The 18737-nt window shown below is 35.7% G+C and overlaps 1 protein-coding gene across 12 annotated transcripts in view; it reads left to right on the top strand.

The window, feature by feature from the left end:
• Positions 1-18737, top strand: part of SLC38A9 (solute carrier family 38 member 9) — a 97682-nt gene that overhangs the window by 52243 nt on the left and 26702 nt on the right. For 11 of the 12 annotated variants that reach the window (XR_010840139.1, XR_010840138.1, XM_067030977.1 and 8 more), the window contains 3 exons: positions 5252-5311; positions 8185-8379; positions 10905-11012. Coding sequence is in view for 10 of the 12 variants with exons in the window: in XM_067030977.1 (XP_066887078.1) it covers positions 5252-5311; positions 8185-8379; positions 10905-11012 (363 nt within the window). In the remaining 2 variants the exon portion in view is untranslated. The remainder of the gene's footprint in view (positions 1-5251; positions 5312-8184; positions 8380-10904; positions 11013-18737) is intronic. The other variant, XM_067030983.1, reaches the window with a different exon arrangement.

Here is an 18737-nt window from a genome sequence, read left to right as displayed (position 1 = left end):
ATATTCATCAGTGATATTGGTCTGTAATTTTCTTTTTTTGTAGTATCTGTGTCTGGTTTTGGTATCAGGGTGATGGTGACCTTGTAGAATGAGTTTGGGAGTGTTCCTTCCTCTGCAATTTTTTGGAAGAGTTTGAGAAGGATGGGTGTTAGCTCTTCTCTAAATGTTTGATAGAATTCATCTGTGAAGCCATATGGTCCTGGAGTTTTGTTTGTTGCAAGATTTTTAATCACAGTTCCAGTGTCATTACTTGTGCTTGGTCTGTTCATATTTCTATTTTTTCCTGGTTCAGTCTTGGAAGGTTATACTTTTCTAAGAATTTGTCCATTTCTTCCAAGTTGTCCATTTTACTGGCATAGAGTTGTTTGTAGTAGTCTCTTATAATGGTTTGTATTTCTGTGGTGTACATTGTAACTTCTCCCTTTTCATTTCTAATTTTATTGATTTGAGTCCTTTCCCTCTTTTTCTTGATGAGTCTGGCTAAAGGTTTATCAATTTTGTTTATCTTCTCAAAGAACCAGCTTTTAATTTTATTGATCTTGCAATTGTTTTCTTTGTTTCTATTTCATTTATTTCTGCTCTTTATGATTTCTTCTACTGATTTTGGATTTTGTTTGTTCTTCTTTCTCTAGTTCTTTTAGGTGTAAGGTTAGATTGTTTATTTGAGATTTTTATTGTTTCTTGAGGTAGGATTGTAGTGCTATAAAATTCCCTCTTATAACTGCTTTTGCTGTATCCCATAGGTTTTGGGCCATCGTGTTTTCATTGTCATTTGTCTCTAGGTATTTTTTGATTTTCTCTTTGGTTTCTTCAGTGATTTCTTGGTTTTTTAGTAATATATTGTTTAGCCTCCATGTGTTTATGTTTTTTCTTTTTAATTTATTTATTTTTGGCAGTATTGGGTCTTTGTTGCTGTGCTCAGGTTTTCTCTAGTTGTGGAGAGCAGGGACTACTCTTCGTTGTGGTGTCTTATTGCAGTGGCTTCTCTTGTCGCATAACACATGCTCTAGAGCACAGACTCAGTAGTTGTGGCACACAGGCTCAGTAGTGTAGCTCATGGGCTCTAGAGCGCAGGCTCAGTAGTTGTGGCTCACGGATTAGTTGCTCCGCGGCATGTCGGATCTTCCAGGACCAGGGCTCGAACCCGTGTCTCCTACATTGCCAGACGGATTGTTAACTACTGCACCACCAGGGAAGTCCTGTTTGTGTTTTTTACATTTTTTTCCCTGTAATTTATTTCTAATCTTACAATGTTGTGGTCGGAAAAGATGCTTGATATGATTTCAATTTTCTTAAATTTACTGAGGCTTGATCTGTGACCCAGGATGTGATCTGTCCTGGCGAGTGTTCCGTGTGCACTTGAGAGCAAAGTATAATCTGCTGTTTTCGGTTGGAATGGCCTATAAATGTCAATTAAATCTATCTGGCCCATTGTGTCATTTAAAGCTTGTGTTTCCTTATTAATTTTCTGTCTGGATGATCTGTCCATTGATGTAAGTGAGGTGTTAAAGTCCCCCACTCTGATTGTGTTGCTGTCGATTTCATCTTTTATAGCTGTTAGCATATGCCTTATATATTGAGGTCCTCTTCTGTTGGGTGCATATATATTTATAATTGTTATATCTTCTTCTTGGATTGATCCCTTGATCATTATGTAGTGTCCTTCCTTGTCTCTTGTAACATTCTTTATTTTAAAGTCTATTTTATCTAATATGAGTATTGCTACTCCAGGTTTCTTTTGATTTCCATTTGCATGGAATATCTTTTTGCATCTCCTCATTTTCAGTCTGTATGTGTCCCTAGGTCTGAAGTAGGTCTCTTGTAGATACCATATATATGGGTCTTGTTTTTGTATCAATTCAGCAAGCCTGTGTTTTCATTTGGAGCATTTAATCCATTCACAGTTAAAGTAATTATCAAATATGTATGTTCCTATTACCATTTTCTCGATTGTTTTGGGTTTGTTTTTGTAGGTCCCTGTCTTGTCTTGTGTTTCCCACTTAGAGAAGTTCCTTTAGCATTTGTTGGAGAGTTGATTTTGTGGTCAGCTTCTGCTTGTCTGTAAAGCTTTTGATTTCTCTGTCAATCTGAATGAGATCCTTCCTGGGTAGAGTAATCTTGGTTGTAGGTTTTTCCCTTTCATCACTTTAAATACAACATGCCACTCCATTCTAGCTGGTAGAGTTTCTGCTGAGAAATCAGCTGTTAACATGGGGGTTCCCTTGTATGTTATGTGTCATTTTTCCCTAGTTGCTTTAAATAATTTTTCTTTGTCTTTAATTTTTGTCAATTTGATTACTATGTGTCTTGGAGTGTTTCTCCTTGGGGTTATCCTGTCTGGGACTCTTTGCACTTCCTGGACTTGGGGGCTATTTCCCTTCCCATGTTAGGGAAGTTTTCGACTATACTCTCTTCAAATATTTTCTCGGGTCCTTTCTCTCTTTCTTCTTCTTCTGGGACCCCTATAATGTGAATGTTGTTGGGTTTAATGTTGTCCCAGGGGTTTCTTAGGCTGTCTTCATTTCTTTTCATTCTTTTTTCTTCATTCTCTTCCACGGCAGTGAATTTCACCATTCTCTCTTCCCGGTCACTTATCCATTCTTCTGCCTCAGTTATTCTGCTATTGATTCCTTCTAGTATATTTTTCATTTCAGTTATTGTATTGTTCATCTGTTTGTTCTTTAATTCTTTTAGGTGTTTGTTCTTCAGTTCTTCTAGGTCTTTGTTAATCATTTCTTGCATCTTCTCGATCTTTGCCTCCATTCTTTTTCCCAGCTCCTGGATCATCTTCAGTATCATTACTCTGAATTCTTTTTCTGGAAGGTTGCCTATCTCCACTTCATTTAGTTGTTTTTCTGAGGGTTTTTCTTATTGCTTCATCTGGTACATAGTCCTCTGCCTTTTCATTTGTCTGTCTTTTCTATGAATGTGGTTTTCCTTCCACAGGCTGCAGAATTGCAGTTTTTCTTGCTTCTTGTGATATAGTTTTTAATTATAAAAAATTTAGATTATTTGTTACTGTTATAATAAAACCTAATTAATTTTTTAATATTTATCTTGACTCTAGTAAATGTGTTGAACTCTTATTGCTTATAATTTTGTAGATTCACTTTCGATTTTCTACTTAGGTAGTTATGTCATCCATGAATAGTGAAAAGTTCTTTCTCTCTAGTTATTATTTTTTGAATGATTCATATCTATATGCATACATTTATATTTAATATGTACATACATATATACACAGGCACATGCACACACATGTATATATGTTTACACATATACACAAATCGGTATATTTATCTTTTTTTAAACTCTAAAGTTGTGTGGATGCAGTGCTGGTAGACATCCTTATATTGTTCCTGAGGAAATCTTTCTAATGTTTTACCATTACATATTGCATTAGTTGTAGGATCAAAGGGTTGTACCCCTTAGTAATTCAGAGATGTTCTAGCCTATTGTTTTCTTAATCATTTTTGTTAATGTGTGTTGCATTTTAATAAATACTTAATCTACATCTCTTGAAATGATTATAAAGCTTTTCTTCTTTAAATTGTTAATATGGATAATTAAGTGAATACATTTTATAATATTTAAATCATACTTATATCTGGGACAAACTTAAATTAGTTTGTAAGTCATGATGTATATTTTAAATTTTCTTACTAGATTCAGTTTACTTTTGGGAGGAGTGGGAGTAATATTTTATTTAGAACTTTTGTGTCTCTTCATAAGATATAGTGGCCTAGAGTTCTTCTTTCTCATACTGTCCTCATTGAGCCTTGATGTATTAGGGCTGCTGTAACAAATTACCATAAACTGGCTTAAAACAAGAGAAATTTGTTCTCTCCCACAGTCCTGGAAACTAGAAGTCCAAAATCAAAATATCTGTAGGGCTCTCTGCTCCCTCTGAAGCCTTTAGGGAAGAAGCCTTTCTTGCCTCTTTCTAGTTTCTGATGATCTATTGCTGGCAGTCTTTGGTATTCCTTGAGTTGTAGGTATATCACTCCAATTTCGGCTTCTGCCTTCACATGGCCATCTCCCCTCAGTGTCTCTGTGTCCAAAATTTCCTGTTCTTATTAAAGACATCAGTCACTAAATTTAGGGCCTGCGCTAATCCAGTATAACCTAATGTTAACTTGATTATCTCTACATAGAGTCTGTTTCCAAATACGGTCACATTCTAAGTTTCCTGGTGGACATGGATTTGGGGAGAATACTATCCAACTCAGTATACTTGGTATCAAGGTTTTACTAGCGTTATGTAAGTCTTTGGCACCAGGAATTCCTTAAAGATTCATAACTTCCAATCTTAAATCACTAATAAGCCCTGGAGATAACTGTAAAAACCTAGAGTACTAGACTACTTCTTTCATTCTATCTTGAGAGGCGTACAATGGAGATGAATAATTCACATATTTAACTTACTTTACAATGGAGATGAATAATTCACATATTTAACATACTTTTATATAACTTACAATATAATTCATATATTTAAAATACAATGGAGATGAATAATTCACAATTTAACTTACTCCAGCATTTTTTGCCATCCTATTTTTAAGTTTTACATTACTTTTATTAATGCTTACTAAAGTTATAAAAGGTTAACATCAAACAGAATAAAGTAAATTCCTCAGGCAAGTAAAAACATATTCTTTACCCATTCTCTCATTCACTGTAGAATGACATGAATGCTCAGGTATCTGCATTAGCTTTTTGTTTTGCTACTTCTTTTAGTATTACTTAATGGTGCTTGTGAGCAGTAATTACTATATAGCCTTCAGTTTATAATAGCATGTCCTGTACTTTGTAAAAACTTTAAGTGATTTTTCAGATAAACTCAGCTGTTATGAGTACTGGCTTTACCCCTTTTGCAGACTTTAGAACTTTATTATATAAGATGTAACTATACTTATATAAATTAGTGTCCGTATAGGTAAAAAAATTGTGCACACTGTCTTTATTCCAGGGCTTTTAACTAAATTCAGCTTTGTGGGTAGCTTTTTAAAAAAATCTTCAGTCATGTAAAACACAGTGGGACTGTGACACCAATGACATTGTTCCTGTAAGTAGAGAAAGCTGAAGAAGGTAAAGCTATGTTAACAGTGAAGTAGCTTTTGTTCAGTGTACTAGGTAATATTACCACACAGTAGATCTTAAAAGATTTTTATAGGTAAAAGACTTTAGAGGGTGATTGATTTAGCATCTTTCATTCAGTATTAAACTATATTTTCACCTTAATTTTTAGACTTTATTCATCACATTAATGACACAGATGCTATACTGAGCACCAACGATAGCAACCCTGGTAAGTAGTTTGGAATTGAAAGTTTGGCTTGTTTCTTTATTCCTCACCTCGCTTCAGAAATGATTTAAGGTAGAACCTATAACTTTATTTTAAGTAAATGACCAGCATAAAATCATTATGTTAAGTAAGCCACTATTAAATTGTTGGTAGTCAGTATGTTTAAAATAAAAACCAAAACTCCACAAAATTTTGTGTTAATGTGAGCTAAACAATATTTAGTTCATATTATTCAATTCACAGTTATAGCTCACATCTATAGTATCCATATTTGCCTATGATCAATATACATTTTGAAGAACCTGTATCATTGCTAATTGTTTTAGAAGTCTAGAACCATAGTTCTCAGTTTGTTAACTTAGTTTTAGACATTTATTGTTTTAGTTAGTAATATTTAAGATATACAAATCTGTGGCCTAAATTTCCTAATAATGAACCAAGGTTAGTAAATACAGAAAAATAAAGATTTGTCAAAAAAAACCCTTAATTTCTTAGAAAAGTTTCCTTTAATTAATTTATTAAAAATAAATATTTGCGGCCTATGGGTTTATCCAGTATGGCAGTCATAGGAAAAGTGAATAGAAAAGCTAACATAACCTGGTTAACCGTGTAACTAACATCACCTAAAGCTTTTATGTGTTTAAGTTTCAGAGATACTGAATTCGTAGCATTTTGATGGAGGTACACATTGATCACTAAGAGGACAATTCATTCAATGCATATTTATTAAGCCTATTACCTGTGAGGAACTGTTCTAGGCTCTGGGATATAATGGACAGACAAGAGTTTCTCCTCTCATAAAGCATACATTCCCATGTTTTCTATTCAGTGCCTTATTTTACCACTTGATTAAACTAATTAACCTGTCATTTGTTAACACTAGAAAATGAGTGAAGTATCAGCTTTTATTTCTGTGAACACACACATATATACTTTTCAGTAATTATACTAAAGTATTTTTGTATAATTAAAACATATATCTTTTGCACCCTGTTCCTTACCTCAGAATTTTCAAAAGACCAAGTAACGTACTTGTCTTAAAAGAGAAATTCATTTTACTATAGCTATTCTGATATCAATTGATAAAACTAGTTTATTAATACCTAATAGGATTTCTTCACTAGAGTTCATTGTTGAGTTATAAATATCACAATTACAGTGATAATTTGGAGAGCACCATCAGCAAAGTCAGTTTAGTTTGCATAGTGATATGTTGATAGTAGCACTTCTTGATTCTTTGGTTTATTTTGAACAGTGTATTAAATAGAATATGAAACAATCCGTCTCAGTTAATATTAAAAATTACAGCTGACATTTATTGGATACTTACTGTGTGCAGGCATTGTTCTAAATATTTTACAGCAACTCCATAAGGTAGATCTTTTCTCTCATTTTCTGTGCAGAAACCAAGGTACAGAGAAGTTAGTGACTTGCCCAAGGTTACATAACTATTAAGTGACAGAGTCGAGATTCTTTATTCAGTCAATATACTTCCATAGCCTGTGCTCTTTACCACTGTAATTATTAGCACAGTTACTAGCACAAAAATTCAAGTTAATTTACTTCTCTCCAGAGCATAGAAGAAAAACGTGCATGTTAAAGTGCTAAGAAAGAAGGTGAAAGAAAATTGTTCGGCTTTGTGGTATGCGAAATAACGGATAGAGAATAAAATCGTTTGTCAGCATTTTTCACTAGCATTAAACATTCTTTACAAAGAGCTGATTATTAGAAAAAGTACTATTATGAAATGAGAAACACAGTGAGAATGATTTGTATTCTCTCTGCTAACAGAAGATCAGTGTTAGGAAAAATACGTTTTACTCGCTTCCCAGTTCTCTGGATATCGTCTGGGCTCTTAAGCTGCTACAAGGTGTGATAAATGTCCAGGACAGTTACTCTGGATTGCTGGAATTCAAGATTCTTAAGCTATAAGCAATAATTAGATTTTGGCAGTACCAAGGCAGATATTTTGATGGTGTCCACTTTTTATTCCAAACCCAGAGATTTTGTTTATTGTTAGAAGAAACCTGTTCTTTGGCCTTTGTGTGGGTTATTAGCACAGTGAACAATTACCTGTATGATATTTCTTATATTATTATATAAATAGGATCAAATATCATCCAACCCAGTATTTTCTCTCTAGCAATGGGACCAAAGGATATTTGGTAGGATAATTTTATAATTTCCAGTAGAAATTAAGGCTATATCTCAAAATTTTCTAACATTCTCCTACCTTTAATTATTTATAGGTAAAAGGTTTCTAATATAACTATATATAAAATAGATAACAAGGACCTACTGTATAGCACAGGGAACTGTATTCAATATCTTTTTTTTTTTTTTTTTTTTTTTTTTTTTTTTTTTTTTTTGCGGTATGCGGGCCTCTCACTGTTGTGGCCTCTCCCGCTGCGGAGCACAGGCTCCGGACGCACAGGCTCAGCGGCCATGGCTCACGGGCTTAGATGCTCCGCGGCATGTGGGATCCTCCCGGACCAGGGCACGAACCCGCGTCCCCTGCATCGGCAGGCGGACTCTCAACCACTGCGCCACCAGGGAAGCCCTCAATATCTTGTAATAACCTATTATGGAAAAGAATCTGAAAAAGAATATATAAATATATAAATAACTGAATTGCATTGTTGTATACCTGAAACTAACACAACAGTGTAAATCAACTATACTTCAATAAAAATAAATAATAAAAATAAATTTAAAAGGTTCCTAATATATCTAAATATAACCCTCTATGTTTTTCCATAAAGAAGAAACTTAGCATTCATGGTAAAAATTGAGGTTGGCAGAACAAGTGTCAGTCTTGGGGGTAGTCATTTTCTGTTCTTCGTTGCCTTCTCTAATCTGTTGCTTCCCTATTGCAGTGATTTGTCCAAGTGCCAGGAGTGGTGACCATCCTGACAATGGCTCTATGATTTTCTACACCAATGACTCGGGACTCCAGCAGTTTGAAAAGTGGTGGAATAAGTCCGGGACAGTGCCCTTTTACCTCATAGGGCTCCTCCTGCCACTGCTTAATTTCAAATCTCCTTCATTTTTTTCAAAATTTAATATCCTAGGTAAGCCAAGGCACTGTGTCATAGAGCCTCTTTGTAGTAGGATACATGCTGGATTCTGTGGAAGTATGGTCTGACTGGGGAAATATCAATAGTTACCTTCCAGGCCTGCTCATCTATATTTAATTTGTTCATGCATATGTTACCCTGCTTTTTGGTTTTCTTTATGGAGTTTGGAAGAGAGAAAAATATAGATGGGCTTTTCCCTGGCAGTCCAGTGGTTAAGACTTCACCTTCCAGTGCAGGGGGAGCAGGTTCAGTCCCTGGTGGGGGAGCTAAGATCCCACATGCCTCGCAGCCAAAACACCAAAACATAAAACAGAGGCAGTATTGTAACAAATTCAATAAAGACTTTAAAAACGGTCCATATCAAAAAAAAAAAAAATCTTAAAGAAAAAAAAGAAAATATAGATGACCATTTCAAGTCCAAGTCCCTTTTTCAGATGACTTGCTGGGTGCATTTAAAAAAAAAAAAAAAAAAAAAAAAAAAAAGCATTTACCTGGTGGCACAGTGGATAAGACTCTGTGCTCCCAGTGCAAGGGGCCTGGGTTTGTTCCCTGCTCAGGGAACTAGATCCCACATGCATGCTGCAACTGAGAGTTTGCATGCCACAACTAAGGAACCCTCAAGCTGCAGCTAAGGAGCCCAACTCCCACAGCTAAGACCTGGTTCAACCAAATTTTAAAAAAGGATGAGTTGCTGGGGTTTCCATTCTATCCTTACTGAACAACTATTCCTGATTTCCTCTAAGAGAACAGCTAGAGGAAGTAGACTAAGATTTCAGCAGGAGAGATCCAAAGTGGATATTTTAGGAATTCTCAATTCTAAGGGTTGGAAATATTAGAACTTACTAAGGGAGGTTATGGAATAATTTTTTCCTACAGTATCTATTTAAGAGTATAGCACAAAATTATCACTTGACTTTCAACCTGGGATATTGTTCTCTAGCTGAAGCTCCTTAGGTTTATTCTGCTTCTCCTCTCTTCCTCTGTGCTTTTTCTTTCTCAGAACACTATTGCCTCCTTAAAGGAACAGACTTACTTTTGTGAGACCTGTTTTAGAAAAGGAACCCCTATGAAAGCTCAGATCTGGTTAACTGAAGACAAGGATATCATTCATAAAGAATTGATAACCTAAATAGATAATAGGATTTTACCTTCTCCCTATAGTTCTGACCTCTTGGTAGGCGGCCTAGAGTATGAAATAAATAAATTACTCATCACATCAAGGAGGTGGCTTTGGGTTTTCAGAAGACCAAAGGAGGAGGTAAGGATATTTCTCTATACCTCTGCCTCACAACAGGATTCACTGTAAGACTGACTACCACAGACACACACAGAAAATGAAGGAAGAGTTGTGGTTATATAAGCTTTAGCCTCTTGTATTCATCCTATCTGAATCTGCTAACCTCCAAACCCACAGTAGAGCTTATATAGCTCATTTGTGGTTTCCTGATTTGCTTGCCTACTTTCCCATGGAACAGATCTTTAAAAGTTATCATGTAAACTTATAGAAGAATTTGCTCAGTTGGGCAAAACAATCACTAGGCTTCTAACCAGGTTAATTATTCTCTACCTCCTTAAGGATATTTTTCTTTTGCCCTTTTTCTTGGTACTTTCCCTTTCAAAACTACATATAGCTTCTATAGAGAAATTAGAATCTAATTCCTCTAGAAACCTTTCTGGATTTCTTGACTCTACTCCATAATGACTGGACTTAATTCCTTAAATCCTCTAACATCTAGACTACTAAAAAATCCTGAAATTCTGAATGCCCACTTTACCCTGCATAAAGTGGGCATTTACTTTACACAGTGAATGGAATCTGGAATCTTTCCATCTAGCAAGTAGTACTGCTCAATCAAAACTTCATCTAGATAGTAGATCAGATTGTTTATGGATTATGTAGCTTATTGCCTTTCTCAAATAAGTTTATGATCCACATTTACTACTTTCTTTTCTTTCTTACATTAAATATTTTGACAGACTTTTCCAACTTATTGACTGTCTCTAATACTTTTTTTTTAGTTAATTTTACCTGTTCCTTTTCATTTGAAAATTTTTTATTCATTTCTTTAGTTTTTGGCCACGCCACACAGCTTGTGGGATCTTGAAGTTCCCCAACCAGCAATTGAACCTGTGCTCTCAGCAGTGAAAGCAAGAAGTGCTAACCACTGGACCGCCAGGGAATTCCCCTCTAATACTTTCAATACAAAGAATAAGAGTCAGCTTCAGGTTGTTTTTTCTCTCCTATGTAACCTTACAATTTTATCATGGACTCTCTGCATGTATCTTCCACTAAACTCAGCTCATAAATTCTTCTTAGGCCTACTACATAGTTTTTTGCTTAGTTTTTTGATAGCTCACATAGCTTGTTTCTGTTCTTTAGATCTTACCTGGCTTTTAGTGGGCATAAACAACAAAGGTAATAATTTTCCAAACAATGCTGAGAATGTAGAAACAAAACTTGATTTTGAAATAGTCTGTAAAACAAAGTTTATAAATGGTTTCTGAATTTTTCCTTACAGGCACAGTGTCCGTTCTCTACTTGATTTTTCTTGTCACCTTGAAGGCTATTCGCTTGGGATTTCATTTGGAGTTTCATTGGTTTATGCCAACAGAATTTTTTGTCCCAGGTGAGCTATTTGTCCCAAGTAAAAAATTAATAAATTACAATAATGTGGTCTTCAGTTAACTATTGTTACTATAAAACAAGTATGGTAGATTTTATGATGAACAGTTTTATTAATGCTGTTAAGCTAAAAACAGGAGTACAGTTGAAATTACTGTGGTTTTCTTGCAGTTAGGGATAACCAGTACCCTTTGTCATTTCTACTTGGGAGTTAAAGTCACAATGCAATTGAAAAATCAAGAACTCATTCTCTAGACTGTCTCTGAGGAAACGTACCCTTAGAATTTCAGAGACTTAGAACATAGTCAGTGATAAATATATGTGGATAATACTGGTAATTAACATCATTGTTCCCCTTACGGGTTTTTTTCTTTTAATGTTTCTGTTTTTCAGGCTAATTAGGATGGTGATTATTAAGTGTTCTTTCCCACCTTTTTTTTTCCACATGGCTATAACTTGGAAATTTCTTAAGTTCCACCCAAATTTAGAGGATTTTGAACATGATAGAAGCACCATGAAGCAATGAATGGATAATGCTAAATGAGGAGACAGACTAGAAAATGGAAGTAACTATTACACTCGTATCTTAAAAACGAATAATAAGGGGAGAGTAGTACAAAATTCTGTTGTTGGTTTGGAAAGACTGCTTTCTTTCCAGTCTTCAACTGTTGGTTCTGGCAGTCTAGAATTCAAATCTCTATTCAGTTTCTGGTGTTAGTCTCTAAAGCCTGCAAATATAGTTGTCTACAACCTCTTGTTTCTTTTGTTATAACATTGCTGAGTTTTCCAGGTGTGCTGAGTTGGTGGTCATTGGAAGGTGTTATTTATGTTATCATGGTTACTTGTTTTCAGATCATCTGGCTACATCAGCTTTGATTTTTTAAATTTCTATTAGAAGCCCACAAAGACTAAAAAGTCAGTGTAAATTCAGGATAAAGGAAGTACTGGGGCTTGCAAGGCGTCTTCTCTCACAGATTGTATTTAAAATTGGACAGTGATGAGAATGGCAACTTTAAGCTAGTTCTTCCATTGATTAATAAAAATAGTCTAGGATATTATTTTCTAAAAGTACATCCATATTGATTTATATTGAGGCTTAGTGATGAACATTTCTGCTAATGATAGGACATTAGAGATAAGTATGGGAGAAATGGAGAGTATACATAGTTATTTAAAAGATAAAGATAGAAAAGGGAATATACCTAAATAGATATCAAGCCATTTATTTCACTTTACTTCATTTCTAAATGATATGAGGGGAGAATCATGAGGACTAAAAGAGGTTCATGCAAATACTTGTGGTCCTGAAATTATTGTGATTGAAGAATTTCTTAAGAAAGAAAATATGTCATAAATCTTTTTCAGTTAAGGCTAATTAAAAATCAGAGAATTGGAGGGTATGAATCTTTACCGTCCTGATGAAGAATTCTCATAAACTTCTAGTTCTAATTGAATCTTTATGTACTCTTGTTTCTAAAAAGTTATTTTTCAGTTTGGTAGATCCCATCACCCTCTTCCCAGGTAATTGGAAAAATAATGAGAAAAACCTTCTCATGTATTTCATCCTATCCTTTCCTGCCTCCTCAGGGACTTCACTTTTGCAGTTATTCTTTCTTTTTTAATAATGTATCATCAGATTTTTCCTACTGAACTATTCCTTCCAGTATACACGCCTATTTCCCAATCTAAAAACAAAAACTCATATGATCCCACATTCCCCTCTAGCTATTGTTTAAAGAAAAACTCTTTGTAAGAGTGGTAACTGCTCACTGTCTCCACTTCTCCTTCCATCTTGCCTTGAACTCACTTTTGTTAGACTTTTGCTCCAGTCTCTCCACTGACTGATGACCAATGACTGCATCCTTCCAAACTCAGTGACCAAATCTCACACCTCTTCTTACTCACCCTGTCAGCAGCGTGGAGCACATGTGTTCACTCCTTCCATCTTAAAATACTTTCTTTATTTAACTTCTAAAACCCTATTCTCTCTTGATTCTTCTACATAACTGTTCCTTCTCATATCTCTGACCTCTAAATGATAGAGTCATCCAGGGTTTAGTACACAAACCCCTCTTCTCTCTACCTTTATTCCTTAAATAATGTCATCTTGCCACCACACTATATGGTGACTAGTCCCAATTTTTTTTATCTGGCCCAGATCTCTCCACTGAAATCCATACTCATATATCTACCTGCCCCTTCTACATCTCCACTTGGATGTCCATTTTGTATACTTAATTTACAAAAATCAAATACTTGTTTTCTTCCTCATCCACCCCCTCCCAACAGCCTGCTTAACCTGCTCTTCTCCCAGGCTTCTCATTCTCAGAAAATGGTAGCTCCAATTTACCACTTGATCAGGCCAAACACTTTGGAGTCATACTTGACTGTTCTTTCTTTCCACCCCCCATATCTGCACAATCTATTTTCTACTTGTAAAATAAATTGAGAATCTGACTACTTCTTACCATTTCCACCAAAAAGAATTATGTTAAGCTCCTAATCTCTCAGCCAGATTATTGCAGTAGCCTCATAACTAGTCTCACTGTTTCCACTTTGTCTCCTTCTCCATAGTCTGTTCTACACCTAGCAGATGGAGTGGTGTTTTTGAAACAACCTTCAAAAGCCTCTAATGGTTTCCCAACTCATTCAGAATAAAGGCACGTCTTTATCATAGTCCACAGGCCCTTATATGATCTGACTCCTGGCTTCCTCTTTTATTTCATCCCCTATTACTTTCCCACTCATTCACTCCACTCCAACCACACTGTCTTCCTTGCTGTTCCACAGAAATTCCAAGCACACTCCTAGCTCAGAATCTTTGCACTTAGGATTCCCTGTACATGAAATGTTGTTGTCTTTTTCTCAGGTATCTACATGGTTGGTATTGTTAGAGAGGTCTTCCCTGACTTCCTGCCCATTCTCACACCTCCTTCTTGTTCCTTATTTTCTTTAGAGCCCTCATCACTACCAAATCTTATATGCAAGTATCCCTGGTCATCTAAATCTATTAAGTTCTTGATTCTGACTAGTTGGAATATTGAGGCATATCTGTTATCCTAATCAGCTTAGCTCCTGAGTTTCAGATAAAAAGTAGCAGACGTTAAGATAACAAGAGACTTACCTAGAACTGTTTCCAAATCTGTTTGGTTCTTGAATTCCAGTAGTGAAAGTTCAGATGGTAATAAATACCTGTATTATTTTTTTTTACCTGTGTATCTGTCTCCCTTAACTAGAATGTTAGCTCTCTGAGAAAAGAAATGTTTTTTTGGTTTTTTATACTTCTCTATTACTATTGTGTCTCCAAGGCCTATAATACTTCTGGCTTATAATGAGTGCTCAATAAATAATTATTAAGAGTAAATGTGTTTATATCCACTACTTTCTAAATCCCATTAAAACATTTACATTAAAAAAAATAAATGTAAAAAACAAACACAAAGAGACTATAGAAAAGACAATAGCAAATGAGAGAGAGCAACAGATTTTTAGAAGCTCGAAAACTGATACATGGTTGGTAACTGACAGCAAAGCAGAGAAAGCTGAAATGTAAGTACCTGTAGAGAGGAGGCCAGTTTGAACTACACAATTCTTGAAAGCCTGAGTATTTGGAGAAATTTGGTTAACTCTGAAAGCAAGGGTAAGGAGAAGGGCTTAAAATGGGAGAATTCCTTGAAGGTTTATATCAGGAATAATTAGCTATAATCCATGCCCTTTCCCTCTTCAACCTAGCAAGAGATGGAAGAAACTAAATCAGATACTCTCTGGACTCGGGTTTGCCAAATACAGCAAAAGGGTAGGAATAAGCCTCTGAAAACAGGTTAAGTGAAAAGCATATATGCTGAATGGTGAGGCCAAAGGTATTTTCAGTTAGTAAAGTCTCACAAAATTTTCACAAACTGAACAAACCAGATAACCAGCACCCAGATCAAAACCAGAAATTACTAGCACCCCAGAAGTCCCTCTCATTCTCCCTACCAATTGGTGTCTCCCTGCAGAGATAACCACCTGTTCTAACTTCTAACCCCAAAGATTAATTTTCTCTGTTTTTTGACAGAATATAATTGGAATATACAGTATGTATTCTTTTGTGTCTGGCTTCTTCCAGTCAACATTATATTGTGATATTGAGCCATATTGTTGTGTGTATTTGTAGTTTATTCATTCTCATTAGTATTTCATTTTATAACTATACCACAATTTATCTTTTTCCTATTAAGTGACGTTTGAGTAGTCTCCAATTTTCGACCATTATGTTTATTGTAGCACGTTTCATTCTCTTACATATCTTTTGGTGAACATATATGCCTGCTTTCTCTTGAGTATAAACCTAGGAGTGGAATTGGTAGGTCAAAGGGTATGCATATATTCTACTTTTGCAGATACTGCCAGTCAGCTTTCCAAAATGGTTGTACCAATTTACGTTCATACCAGCAGTGTTTGAGTGTACTAGTTGTTCCATGTCTTTATCAATCAACACTTCTGTTTTCTTTTTCATCTATCCTTGCTGGTGGGTGTGTAGTGGTATTGCGCTTTTAATTTGCATTTCCCTGATGGCTAATGAAGTTAACACCTTTTTATATGTTCATTGCCAATTTGGATTTCCTCTTTTGTCAAGTGCCTTTTCAAGTCTTTTGCCCATTTTCTATTTTTTTCATAATTGATTTATAGGAGTTCTTTTTACTTTCTAAGTACCTGTCTTATGTATTCAATTACCTTCTCCCTCTCTTCTTACTTCCTTTCTTGATATGACTTCTCAAAGGAATAAAGTAGGCAGTTTGAGAATGATTGGAGGCTTGGGGCTTCTTTAAAACCACTTTGTGAAGGAATCTGTCTTCTTTAATTTACTACACATTGATCATGGTATAAATGTCTGGGTTCTTTAAAAGACATACTTTTCATACCAAAACTTGTACACGAATGTTCACAGCAGCAGTATTGATAGTAGTCAAAAGGTGGAAACAATCCAAATATCTATCACTGATGAATGGATAAGTAAATGTGGTATATCCATACAATGGAATATTATTTGGCAATTGAAAGGAGTAAGGTATTGTGGTGATGGTTGTACAACTCTGGGAATATTCTAAAAACTTTTAACTGTACACTTTAAACGGGTGAAAAGTATGTAAATTATATCTCGATAGAGCTGTTAAAGATAATCTTAGGTTTTCAAGAAATTTACTCAGAGTTTTTGTTGTTTAATTGGAAAAAGCTGGATATTCACTCTAATTTGACAAGTTAGAAACAACAGTGGTATCACCTGCCTTAATTAGAGAAGAGTCAACTAACAAGTTGCTTCACGAGGCATCTTAGAAGTAATAGATGTTGAGTGCTGCAAAAGACAGGAAAGATCAGCTAAATTGAAAAGAGCTGGGGCTTCCCTGGTGGCGCAGTGGTTGAGAATCCGCCTGCCGATGCAGGAGACACGGGTTCGTGCCCTGGTCCGGGAAGATCCCACATGCCGCGGAGTAACTAAGCCCGTGAGCCATGGCCGCTAGGCCTGCGCGTCCGGAGCCTGTGCTCCGCAACGGGAGAGGCCACAACAGTGAGAGGCCCGCATACCGCAAAAAAAAAAAAAAAAAAAAGAAAAGAGCTTATCAAAAACTAGTAAATCTTAGCAAAAAGCAAAATCATTCTGAAGAACCGTTTCAAGTAGAATGTTGACCACTTTCGTCGCCAAGAGTCCTTTATTATGAAAATAAATAAATGAACGCCACTGATTATGTGTCATGCGTTGTCCAAAAAGACATGGCCCACTGCCATCCAGGAGCTTGAAGTTGAGCTGTAAGACTGCTTTGTGAATTAATGATCACAGTATGAAGATACACAAGAGACATAGTAGTATAGAGGAATTGCATATAAATAAGAATTAGGAATCAGAGATGTGTTCTAAATAAGAGTATTTTAAGGCCAAAAGGAGTTCTTTAAATGAAGAATTGGAGGAATGGGTTTATGCCAGGTCAAGGGATCAGTATGTTTAAGAAACAGTTAAGGCCTGAGATACCATGACCCATTTAGGAAATTACAAGAATTTGGATGGCTGAAGTGAAATAATACTTATTGGTGAAGTAAAAGGAGACACGGATAAAGAGGCAAAGGCCAGATCATGAAGAGTCTTCTATTTTAAGCTAGAAATAACTCTCTGGTTGGCTATGAGACCCTCCTTCTCCCTTATTTGGGATTGGCTGAACTAAGAGTTAGGCTTCTGTGTCGCTAGGTCAATAGGGTAGAGGAAGAGTAGTCCTATAATTCCCTGCCTAAAAATAGGATTCATAATGGAGCTGCTACAGTCAGATACCACCCTCATAAAAGGTAAGTTAAGGTCAGAGGTGCTGTAGCCTCTTTGAATCAACAGAATCTGTAGAAAAGCAATGATAGTGAAAACACTGTTAGAACCTTGGGATATCGCTAAAGCATTGCTGACATGGTAATTCAGAGATGGGTGATGACTGATCCCATGCCCAAATCCCATCTCACTGTCTGCTTTCTTAGACAACTTCCAATATCAGTAAGCAGCCATCAAAATCGAGTTAGAAGTACAAGAAGTTTCCAGGGGAGCATTTGTGAAAGAGAGGAGGGCGAGCAGGAGTAGGTAGCTACATCAGACCACATTGTAGCTCAGATCTACAAAAGGAGAAAAGGAAAGAAGGAGGATGGGGTAGGAATAGATTAAGAAAGTCCTAGCCAACCCAGTGTGAAGCTCTGTCATAGACTGCCTGCAGAGGAGTCTAGGGTTGGGCAAAAGTGGTCAGGCCCGAGTACTCTGCTTTGCTCAGTCGTTGGGTAGGAGCTGCCCAGAGAAAGTGTGACTTCTTGATTAGGTCGGCGCAGCCCAAAGAGGCTGCAGCTGGAGTTTATCAGCTTACTGCATGCCTTGCATCAGGTTCTCACTTGGATATCGGAGTAGTACATTTACATGGCTGCCACAGTGAAGTTTTATAATATTTTAATATAAATTTGTCATGTTAATATTAATGTTATTCCTAGTTATGGCCTAGGAATACCTTTAACAATATTTAACAATATGTCTGCTTATTTTATTATTGTGAATGGAATGCTTTAATTTTTCTGTATCTTCTAACCAATTATAGGTATATAAGAAAGTTGATTTCATATATATATTTATTTATTTATATAAAATTTTCTCTCTAGCTCCTTTACTTTGAACTCTTTTTTCCCCCAGCTTTACTGAGATATAATTAACATATAACACTGTGTCAGTTTAAGGTGTACAACATGTTTATTTGATGCACTTATATATTGCAAAACGATTACCACCATAGCACTAGATAACATCTCCATCACATAATTTCCATTTCTTTTTTGTCGTGAGAACATTTAAGATTTACTTTCTTAGCAACTTTCAAGTAATGCAGTATTATTAACTATAATCATGATGCTGTATATTGTATCCCCAGAACTTATTCATTTTATAACTGGAAGTTTGTACTCTTTGACCAACATCTCCCCACTTCCCCTACCTCCCCAGCCTCTGATAACCAGGATTCTGGTTTCTGTTTCTATGAATTTAGCTTTTTTAGATTCCACATATAAATGATATCATACACTATTTGTTTTTTTCTGTCTGACTTATTTCACTTAGCATAATGCCCTCAAGGTCCATCCATGTCACAAATGGCAAGATTTCCTTCTTTCTCGTGGCTGAATAATATTTCATTATATATGTTTACCACATCTTAATCCATTCATCTGTTGATGGACTTAC

The sequence above is a fragment of the Kogia breviceps genome, chromosome 4 (genome assembly GCF_026419965.1).
Source record: "Kogia breviceps isolate mKogBre1 chromosome 4, mKogBre1 haplotype 1, whole genome shotgun sequence".
NCBI classification, from domain to species: Eukaryota; Metazoa; Chordata; class Mammalia; order Artiodactyla; family Physeteridae; genus Kogia; species Kogia breviceps.
The sequence above is the reverse complement of the archived record's forward strand: the minus strand, read 5'-3'. Positions and strand labels throughout refer to the sequence as shown.